Source organism: Strix aluco, chromosome 1, assembly GCF_031877795.1.
Source record: "Strix aluco isolate bStrAlu1 chromosome 1, bStrAlu1.hap1, whole genome shotgun sequence".
NCBI classification, from domain to species: Eukaryota; Metazoa; Chordata; class Aves; order Strigiformes; family Strigidae; genus Strix; species Strix aluco.
In genome coordinates this window covers 158,067,452-158,078,118 of record NC_133931.1, presented here as the reverse complement: position 1 = coordinate 158,078,118, position 10,667 = coordinate 158,067,452, and the positions used below count along the sequence as shown (strand labels likewise).

Sequence of the window (10,667 nt, the reverse complement as noted above, 5' to 3'; positions counted from 1 at the left end):
TGGTCTCGGTGGCGTAGAGGATGGTGGCCTTCACCCGCCGCGCCATCATGTGTCCCATCAGCTTGGCCGAGATCTTCACCGCGCTGCAGAGGTGGGATCACCCGCTCGGCATCCAGCCCTGGCACCTGTGGGCAGGATCCCCGCCCCCCCAGACCCCCCCCTGCCAAGGGTGGGCACCTACTTGGCCACCTCCTTGAAGGTCTTTCTCCTGGTGACGGTGGTGCCTTTGGAGACGTAGACCTTCCAGGCGTCGGGCTGGGGGGCGGGCAGGGGGTCAGCTGGGGGGCTGGGGGGCCAAGGGGCTGGGGAGGAGGGGGGAGTGTGAGGCCAGGCCCACCTGGTAGCGAAAGGTGGGGCAGAGCTGGTAGTTGACCATCTCCTGATGGAAAACGGGGGTGAGGCTGCCCGAGATGGGGGGCACAATCCAGACCCAGTCGGCCGGGCAACCCCCCCGTGTCCGTAGCTCGTTCTCCATGTGCTTCACGAAAGACTCGGTGGCCGCATGGTGGTCCACGATTGTCACCTTGGCCACCTGCAGGGATGGTGGTCTTGGAGGGTGGCAGGGGGGAAGGCTGGGAGCAGCCAGCGCTCGCCCCAGTGGTGTCGGGGTCCCCCCCCCCGGCCGTGCATCCCACCTGGTAGCTGTGCAGCACGGCGACGTTCACCTCCACCGCCGCCTTGTCCTTCCAGAGGGACGAGGTCGTCCGTGTGTCCAGACCCATGCGCAGGGCCACCTCCTGCCAGCGGCATGGGGAGAAAAGGAGGGGCTCAGCCCGACTCCCTCCCCGGGGGGGCGCGGGGGTTCCCCTGGGGGTGCGGGGCTCACTGGCAGCAGGTTGTAGCGCTGGCTGTCGCAGAGGTTCCTGGTGCCGATCTCGCTGCTCATGTACCAGCCGTTGAAGGGGGCTGCGGGGAACTCCAGCCCCCCAATCTCCAGCAGCATGTTGGAGACGGCCGGCAGCGCGTACCACCGCAGCCCCAGCTCCCCGAACCACTCCAGCCTGCGAGGGGAGGGGGGACGTGGGGGCGAGCTCTGCCTGGGGACCCCCCACCAGCCCCACAGCAACACCCGCGTGGGTCCCCAACCTCCATCCCAGCCCCGCTCCCATCCCCTCCCCAGGTCGCTTGGGGCCGTAGGGGGGCAGGCAGGACCCGGGGGGGGGGGGGGGGGGGGGCACAGCCCCACTCACGTGGGGTGCTGGAGGGGCACCTCGAGGACCAGCTCTGGCGGGAGGGGGAAGAGCTCGGGGGGCTCCTCGGGGCCCTGCAGCAGCAGCGGCAGCACGTCGAAGCGGCCGTCGCCGGGGGTCCAGCCATGGTGGATGCAAAGCTGTGGGGGGGTGGCAGCGTCAGGGTGGAGGCAGCACAGTGGGGGTCTGGGGGTGCAGGGGGGGGAGTGTCTCCCCACCTCGGTGATGTCGACATTGGCTGGGTCCCCCCGCACGGAGCCGTCGGGCTGCCGGTAGCCGGCGTAGCGGATCAGCTGCGTGTTCCAGATGCGGAAATCGCCCCGGCCCGGCGTCCGCTGGGGGAAGATGGTGATGGCCGACCTGGATGGGGAGGGGGGGGGCCAGGGTGGGATGTCAGCAACACCCCCACTGCCCGTGGGTGCCGGAGGGGGGCTCCTGCCAGCGGTGAGCACGGTGGCCAGGCAGGGCTCTCACCGAATGTTGCCGCGGTTGGTGGCATATTGGATGTGGGTGCAGAGGAAGCTGAACATCTCCCCCACGTTGGCGCAGTCCCGGGCGTCAAACACCTGCAGAACACGGGGTGACCCCCAGCTGTGTGGCAGGCGTGGGGTGGGGGTCCCCGCCGGTGCCATGGGGTGCCCCTACTGCCCTCACCTGCAGCTTGTTCCACTGGATGCGCCCCACGCAGCGCGCGGCGTTGCGCCAGGCCTGCTTGGCCCCGAAAACGAGCTCGGGCTCCAGAAGCTGGTAGGTGCCGGTGGCCGCGATGGCGGCTTCCACCTCCCGCAGCCGCTGGGCGTGCGCCGGGGAGTTCTCCCTGCGGATGGACACCCCTGCGCCTCAGCCCCCCCTCCCCAAGACCCCCCGCACTGCTGCGGGGTGCAGGGGTGCTCCCAGGCAGGGCTGGGGCTGGGGGGTGCCCTGGGACACAGCTGGGGCTATGGGGTTACTTTGGGGCAGCGATGGGGATGTGGGGTGTCCCCGGGCAGGGATGGGGGTGAGCTGTGCTTTGGGGCAAGGCTGGGGCGTTGGGGGTACTTGTCCTGTGCAGGGCTGGGGTTGTGAGGTGCTCAGGGCACAGCTGGGATTTTGGGGTACTTTGGGGCAGAGATGGGGATGGGGGGTGCTCTGGGGTACGAATGGGGGTGAGGGGTGCCCCAGGGCAGAGTTGGGGCTGTGGGGTGCCCCGGGGCAGGGATGGGGCTGGGCTGTGAGGTGGGACAGGGCTGGGGTATCTTGGGCAGCAATGGGACTGTGGGGTGCTCTGGGGTACGAATGGGGGTGAGGGGTGCCCCAGGGCAGAGATGGGGCTGTGGGGTGCCCCGGGGCAGGGATGGGGCTGGGCTGTGAGGTGCTCTGGGGTACGGATGGGGCTGTGGGGCACCCCCGGGGCAGGGGAGGCCCCAGCCGTGGCCCCCACTCACCGCCGCAGGGACAGGTAGTACTGGGTGATGAAGTCCCGGGCCAGGCCCAGCAGCTCCTCGGGGGGACGGGCACCCTCGGGGACCGGGGCCGGCAGCGGCCGCGGCAGCACCAGCGAGCCCAGGCAGCGCTGCCCTGAGCAGGGCAGCTCCTGGGGCAGGAGGGGTCACCCAGGGGGCCCTGCCCCGCACCCCCACTCCCAGATCCCCCTCATCCCCATCTACACATCCCCTATCCAGGCCTGCCAGCCCTGGCCCCTCAGCCCTGCACCCCCACCCATCCTGCCCCCCCATCTCTGCCCTCCCAGCCTTGCACCTCCATCCTGCACCCCTCCATCCTGCACCCCCATCTCTTCACCTGCAGCCCTGCACCCCCATCCTGCGCCCCCCAAGCTCTGTACCTCCAGCCCTGCACCCCCATCCTGCATCCCCCCCATCCCCATGGCCCTCAACCCTGTAAACCCCAGCCCCACACACCCAACCCTGCACACCCCCATTCCCACACCCCATGCCCCCCAGCCTCATGCCCCCCAGCCCTGTTGCCTCCCAGCCCCACACCCCCAGTCCCAATCCCTGCACCCCAAACCCCCAGGACACCATATCCCCCAGCCTTGCACCCCCAGTCCCATGCCCCCCAGCCCTGCAACCCCCAACTCTGCACCCGCAGCTCTACCCCCCACATGCCATGCCCCCCAGAACCCCGTGCCCCCCAGCCCTGCACCCCCCCACCTGCAGGGCCTGGGCACAGAGTGTGTCATAGCCAATGCTCCCTGTCTCCCAGTTTTTCAGCCGGGCGAAGCGGGGGGGCTCCGCTGGGCGAGTGGGTGTCGTGCTGGGGGGGGTGACAGCTCTGAGCCCTGCCCAGGCACAGTGGGGACCCCCAGCCTGCACCCCCACGTGTAGAGCAGAGCTGGGGACCCCGGAGGGAGGCACCCCCCCATACCTGCTCCAGCGGCTCCAACACCAGGACCCTCACAGCCTCCGGCACCCTGGGGTGCTGGGACCAGCCGATAGGGACCGCGACCCCCGTGGGGTGGGAAAGGGGAGCCAGCAGGGGCAAGTGGGGGGCACTGGGGTGATGAGATCTGTGGGTTGTGGGGGGGTGCTACAGACATGGGGGTGACCAGGGACCTCTGCTGCCCCCCAGCTCCTGGTGCTGCTGTGGTGGTCCCGACTCAGCTTCATGGGGCTGAGCTGGGAAGGGGCTGAGCCAGGGGAGGGTCAGGAGGATGGGGGGGGCGTGGGGCGTTCCTGGGCCTCGTGTGCGTGCGTGAGTGTGAACAATGGCCATGAGTCAGAGCGGGCTCCCGGCCACCGAGGGGGTGAACCAACCTCCCGTCCCCGTCCCCTCTGGGCTGGGGTGTCCCCACGCATCCTGGCACGACTTACTGCCCGCCCGCACTCGACCCCACGCGTCCCACCCGCCCCAGTATGCCCCGATGTGTCCCACGGGCTGTTGGGGGGGCTGGGGGCACCGCAGTGGGGCTGCCGGGGACATGCCATGGGGCAGGGGATGCCGGCATGATGCCATGGGGCACCACGGGCAGGCAGGCGGGCACAGGGCTCTGCTGCCCCGGCGAGCCATACGTGCCGCCCCGGCTGGGACACGTCTCCGGTGGGGACACGTCACCAGCAGGGACATGTCTCCAGTGGGCTCAGGCCATGCGGGGATGTCCCCGTGAGCCATGGTGGGGCCAGGCAGGAGGGGACCAAGCGTGGGGTCCCTGTCGAGGCACGGCGGCCGGCAGCACGGTGGGTGCCGCTGCCCCGTCCGCCGCGTCCGTCCATCCCACCCCGTCCGTCCCGTCCATCCCGCGCACCCACCTGCCCCGCTCGGTGCCGGTGGTCTCCTCGGGTGCTGCGCTGAGCTGGCGGGAGCAGAGGCCGAGGCCGCAGGAGCGGGCAGCGCTGGGCAGCACGGCCGGCAGGTTGCCCATTGTGCCGCCACTGAGCTGCCAGCGCCGGGAGCGGCCGCTTCCTCCGGCCGCGGTGGGGAAGTGGTGACCTCGGCCACACACGCCTCCGCCCCGTGCACAATGGGCGCCCCACCACCGTGACGCCGCCCGCCGGGACACGGCCCTGGGCCCCACTGGGGACCCTGCCGTGGGGCTAATGAGAGGGGCTTCGGACCCGCTCTGCCCTCTCTGTGCCCCAGCATGTGGCCGGGGGGGACGGGGAGATGGCAGTGCCAGGGGGGTGGCATGCACAGGACCCTCAGCACAGCCACAGGGCCCTGGCACAGCCATGGGACCCCGGCACGGCAGTGGGACTCCCAGCATGTCCACGGGACCCCCAGCATGGCCACCAGACCCCGAGCACTGTCATGGGACTCCCAGCTTGGCCATGAGACCCCCAACACAGCCACAGAACACCTGACATGGACATGGGACCCCCAGGACAGCCACGGGACCCCAGCATGGCCACAGGACCCCAAAACAGCCACAGGACCCCCAGCACAACCATGAGACCCCCCAGCACAGCCACAGAACCCCCGACATGGCCATGGGACCCCCAGCATGGCCACAAGACCCCCCAGCATGGCCACAGGACCCCAAAACAGCCACAGGACCCCCAGCACAGCCATGAGACCCCAGAAAGGCCACAGGACCCCCAGCACAGCCATGGGACCCTGCCCAGCCGCTGCCCCACGGAGGGGTCCGCTCCCCCAGCCCCACAGCACACCAGAGGATGGGAGGGGGGAAGCGAGAGGCTGTGGGTTGGGGTCTTCCCGCCCCGCTGGGGCCAGCTCCCCCCTACCTCCGCCACCCCTCCTTCTGGGTGCGGGTCCCCTGGGGGGGCCTTGAGGGGTGCCACGTTTGTGCCAGGAGGTTGGGTGCCCCGCGGGGAACCCAGAGCTCCCCCCGGCCCCCCGCCCACGGGCTGTGGGGCGGACGTCCGGAGCGAGCCCCCGGTTTCCCCGGGGCCCCCCCACGTGGGGCCGCAGCTCCCCACCCAGTTCCTGCCATTGATGTGCCAGGCCGCTCCCCAGGGACCCCCAGCCGGGCACCCCGAGGGGGGGGCTGCTCCCCTGGGAGCCTCGCGGGTTTGGGGGGGGGAGGCACGGGACGGGGAGGCACCCTGGGGAGACGGGGCAGGACGAAGGGGGGGTCACCCGAGCTATCGGCGGGCCTGGGGGGATCCCACGGTAACCCCGAGTGGGATGGGGGTTCCCGGGGGAGGTGGGGACGGGGACCCCGGGTGCCGGGGGGGGGGGTGGTGCAGGATGTGACAGGGATCCCGGGGCGGGAGGTGTGGAATGCTCTGGGGGTGCGGGGGGGAAGCGGGGCTTGTCTGGGGGCGCCGTGTCCTGTCCCGGGGGTGGGTGCGGGGTCCCCCGGGGCCCTGCCTGGGGGGTCCGGCTGCGGTTCGCCGTGGCGGGGGACGGGGGGGGGCCCGTGGTCCCCGCAGCCGACGGGAAACCGCGCCCGGCACCGGCTGCCGGCGGTTCCTTCCTGCACCGGGGGGAAGCGGGGCCGGGGGGGGGCGGGACGGGGGCGGGGGGGTGACAGGCACCGCGGGGGGGGGGAGGGCAGAGCAGCGGGGGGGGGCACCCCAAGGACCCCCGGGGGGCGCACCAAGCGGGGGACGGGCTGGGTGAGAGGGTCCTGTAACGGGGTGGGGGGTCCCAGGTCACCCCGGTCCAGGGGGGGGTGGGGGGGGTCCCGGTCACCCCCTGCCTGGGGTGGGGGTCCCAGGTTGCCCCCGCTCCCCCGGAGTTTTCCCCGCCCCCTATAGGCGGCTCCGTGCTCCCCCCTCCAGCTCCCCCCCATGTTGGTCGGGGGGCGGGGCAAGCCTGTCCGTCAGTGCGGAGCGCCCATCCGATTGGCTGCCCTTCCCCGGGGGGGGCGGGGACTCGGCCCTGGCGGGGCTCAGAGCTTGTCCTGCCCCACGGCTCGGCCCCTGCCCCTAGCCTGCAGCCCCCCTGCCCCACAGCCTCCCCGCAGCCCTGCTCCTCCCCACCCGTGGCCCTGTGGGGCACGTCCTCCGTGGACTTGGCATGGCTCGGCTGGGCTGGGCTGGGCTGGGCTGAACCGGGCTGAGCTGAGCTGAGCTGAGCTGGGCTGGGCTGGACTGGACTGAGCGAGGCTGGGCCCGGCCGTGTCGGGCTGCGCTGAGCTCCGCTGGGCTGGGCCGGGCTGGGCTGGGCCGGGCTGTACTGGGCCGGACTGGGCTGTGATGTGCTGTGCTGTGCCGGACTGGGCTGCGCTGGGTGTAACGGGGCTATGCTGGGCTGTGCTGGGCCGGACTGGGCTGCACTGGGCCAGACTGGGCTGCACTGGTCGGGTCCCGGCCGTCGCAGCCCCGTCAGCGGGTCCGGGCCGGGTCCGGCGCCGATTTCAGCACCTCGGACAGAGCCCGCGGGGCTGTCGGACTGGGACTAAACTGGGACTGGGACTGGAACCCGGACTGGACTCTGACTGGGCTGGGAATGAGACTGGGCTGGGACAGGGACTGGACTAAACTGGACTGGCTTGGACTGGGACTGGGACTGAGTTGGAAGTGGGACTAGGAGTGGGACCAGCACCAGGACCAACATCATGATAGAGAACGTGATTGGACTGAGATTGGGACTGGGACCGGCACTGGGACCTAGACTGGCCTGGGCTGGAAGAACTGGGAGTGGAACTTGGACTGGGACTGGGAACTGAAACTTGGACTAGGGCCTGGGACTGGGCAGGGACTGAAACAGGAGCTGGAACTGGGATTGAGACAAGGACAGGGAATGGAACTGAAACTTGGCCTTGGACTGGACTGGAACTGCAACTGCAACTGGGACCAGCACCAGCTTCATGACTGGGACTGGGATTGGACTGAGACTGAGACAGAACTGAGATTGGGATGGAGACTGGGACTGGGACGAAACTGGGTCTGGAACTGGGACTAAGACAGGAACTAGAACTAGACTGGGACTGGAACTGGAATTTGGACTGGCACTTGACTGGGACTGGGGCTGGAAAGGGACAAGAAGTGAGACCAGACTAGGACCAGGACTGGGACCAATATTATGACTAGGACCAGGATTAGACTGAGACTGGAACTAGGAATGGACTGGCATTGGGACCAGGACCAGGACCGGGACTGGGACTGGGACTGTACTGGGACTAGAGCAGACTGGACAGGGTCTGGGTCTGGAAAAAGCCCCAGAAACAGCACCACAATTGGGACCAGGATTGGAAAGTCACAGGGACTGGGACTGGGACTGGGACTGGGACTTCGGCTGAGACCAGCAGCAGGACCAGCCTCATTAATTAGGTCAGGATTGGACTAGGACTGGGACTGGACTGGGCTGGGACTGGGCTTAGGACTGAACTGGGACTGGGGTGGAGGCTGGATCTGGGACTGGGACTGGGATGGAACTGGGACTAGGACTGGAACTGGGACTGGGACCAGCATCATGACTGGGATCAGGATTGGACTGTGACTGTGACTGGGACAGGGACCAGCACCAGGACCAGCATCATGACTGGGACAGGGATGGGACTGAGACTGTGACCTGGACTGGACTGTGACCTGGACTGCACTGAACTGGACTGGACTGGATTGGGACTGGGACTAGGACTAGGATAGGGACTGAGACAGGGTCTGGGGCTAAAACTGGGACTGGGACCAGCACCGGGACCTGTATCATGAATTGGACCAGGATTAGACTGGGACTAGGACTGGGACTGGGACCAGGACTGAGACTTGGACTAGAGTGCAACTGGGACTGGGACCAGCACCAGTGTCATGACTGGGACTGGGATTGCACTGAGACTGGGACTGGACCCAGACTGGGACCTAGACTGGACCCAGACTGGAACTGGGACTGGGACTGGGACCAACACCAGGACCAGCATCATGACTGGAACAGGGATTGGACTGAGACTGGGTCCAGCACTGGTACTGGGACCGGGCCTAGGACAGGGAATGACACTGGGACTGGAACTGAGACTGGGACCAGCATCAGCACCAGGACCAGCATCATGACTGGGGCTGGGATTGGACTGATATTGGGACTGGGACCCAGACTGGGACTTGGACTGGACTAGACTGGGAATGGGACAGGGATTAGGACAAGGACTGGGAGTGGGAGTGGGACTGGGACTGGACTGGACTGACACTGGAACTGGAACTGGAACTGAGACTGGAACTAGCACCAGGACCAGCATCATGACTGGGACAGGAATTGGACTGAGACTGGGACTGGGACCAGCACTGAGACTGGGACTGACACTGGAACCGGAACAGGGACTGGGACTGGGATTGGGACTGGGACTGGGACTGGGACTGGGCAGGACCAGACTGGACCAGCGTTGGGACGGGAAATGAACTGGGACTGGAACTGCACTGGACAGGGACTACAATGGGACGGGAAATGAACAGGAACTGGGACTACAACTCGGACTGGGACTGGCACTAGACTGGGACTGGACTGACACTGGCACTGGCACTGGGACTGGCCTGGGACAAGGACAGGGACTGGGACTGGATGTACTGAATCTGAAATGGGATGAATGGACTAGACATGGGACTGGAACTGGAACTGGAACTGAACTGGGACTGCAACTGGGACTGGAAATGAGACTGGGACTGGAACTGGGGCTGGGACTAGGACCTGGACTGGGACTGGGCAGGAACTGGACCTGGGACTGGCCTGGGGACTGGACTGGCACTGGCACTGGGACTGGCCTGGGACAAGGACAGGGACTGGAACTGGATGGACTGAGTCTGAAATGGGACTAGGATAGAGTCTAGACTGGAACTAGGACTGGATTGGGACTGGGACTGGAACTGAACTGCAACAAAAACAGGCACTGGAACCAAACTGGGACTGGGATCAGCAGCAGGACCAAGTACTGTGATTGGGACTAGGACTGGAGTTGGGACTGAGACTGGACTGGATCAGGCACTGAGATCAGCACCAGTACCGGCATCATGACTGGGACCAGGATTGGACTACAAATGGGACTGGGACCAGCATCAGGACCAGCACAGTGATTGGGATCAGTACTGGGACTTGGACGGGAACTGGGACTGCAACTGGGACTGGTCTGGCATTGGGATTGGGAGTAGACTGGGATTGGACTGGGATTTGGACAGGACTGGGACTGGAACTGGTATCAGCACCGGGACCAGCATCATGATTGGGTCCAGGATTTAACTGAGACTGGGACTGGGACCAGCACTGGGTCTGGGACTGGACGGGAACTAAGACAGGGACTGGGACTGGAACTGGGACCAGAACTGGGACTGGAACTGGAACCAGAACTGGGACTGGACTGCAACCAGAACTTGGACTGGGACCTAGCACTGGGATCAGGACCAGGACTGGGACTGAGACTGGGACTGAGACTGCAGACAGGTCTGGGATTGGGACTGGACTGGGACCAGCACCCAAACTGAGACACAGCAATAGGACTGGGATTGGAACTGGGATTAGAAGTGGACTGGAATTGGAACTGAACTGGGATTGGGACTGGGACCCAGCATGAGTATTAGGACCAGAACTGGGACCAGCATCCGAACCCAGTACCAGGACTGGGGACCAGCACTGGGGCCATGACCAGCAGTAGGCCAGGACTGGGATCCAATCCTGGACTGGGACTGGGACCAGCACCAGGACCAGGGCAGCACTGGGATCAAACACTGCTCTAGGACTGGGACTGGAACTGGGACCCAGCACCAGACTGGGACTGGAACTGGGACCAGGGCAGCACCAGACTGGGACTGGAACTGGGACCCAGCACCCAGACTGGGACTGGAACTGGGACCAGGGCAGCACCAGACTGGGACTGGAACTGGGACCCAGTGCCCGGACTGGGACTGGAACTGGGACCAGGGCAGCACCAGACTGGGACTGGAACTGGGACCCAGTGCCCGGACTGGGACTGGAACTGGGACCAGGGCAGCACCAGACTGGAACTGGGACCCAGTGCCCGGACTGGGACTGGAACTGGAACTGGGACCCAGCACTGGGACTGGAACCAGGACTGGGATTGGGCCCAGCACTGGGCCATACTGGGACCTGGGGGACCACTGGAGCCGGATGGGGTGCTGGGGGGCGATGGCGCTGCCG

General features: G+C 67.0%; 1 protein-coding gene across 1 annotated transcript in view; it reads right to left on the bottom strand.

Moving 5' to 3' along the window:
* The window catches only part of NOS3 (nitric oxide synthase 3), a 15,071-nt gene extending 10,450 nt beyond the window's left edge, over positions 1–4,621 (bottom strand). The window contains exons 1-12 of the mRNA XM_074816629.1: positions 4,436–4,621; positions 3,341–3,443; positions 2,615–2,763; positions 1,845–2,007; positions 1,665–1,756; positions 1,409–1,550; positions 1,191–1,330; positions 827–1,001; positions 636–737; positions 338–532; positions 182–255; positions 2–83 (exon numbers count right to left, since the gene is read on the bottom strand). Of these exons, the coding sequence (XP_074672730.1) occupies positions 2–83; positions 182–255; positions 338–532; positions 636–737; positions 827–1,001; positions 1,191–1,330; positions 1,409–1,550; positions 1,665–1,756; positions 1,845–2,007; positions 2,615–2,763; positions 3,341–3,443; positions 4,436–4,548 (1,530 nt within the window). The 5' untranslated portion in view covers positions 4,549–4,621. The remainder of the gene's footprint in view (position 1; positions 84–181; positions 256–337; positions 533–635; positions 738–826; positions 1,002–1,190; positions 1,331–1,408; positions 1,551–1,664; positions 1,757–1,844; positions 2,008–2,614; positions 2,764–3,340; positions 3,444–4,435) is intronic.
* Between the last annotated feature and the right edge of the window lie 6,046 nt (positions 4,622–10,667).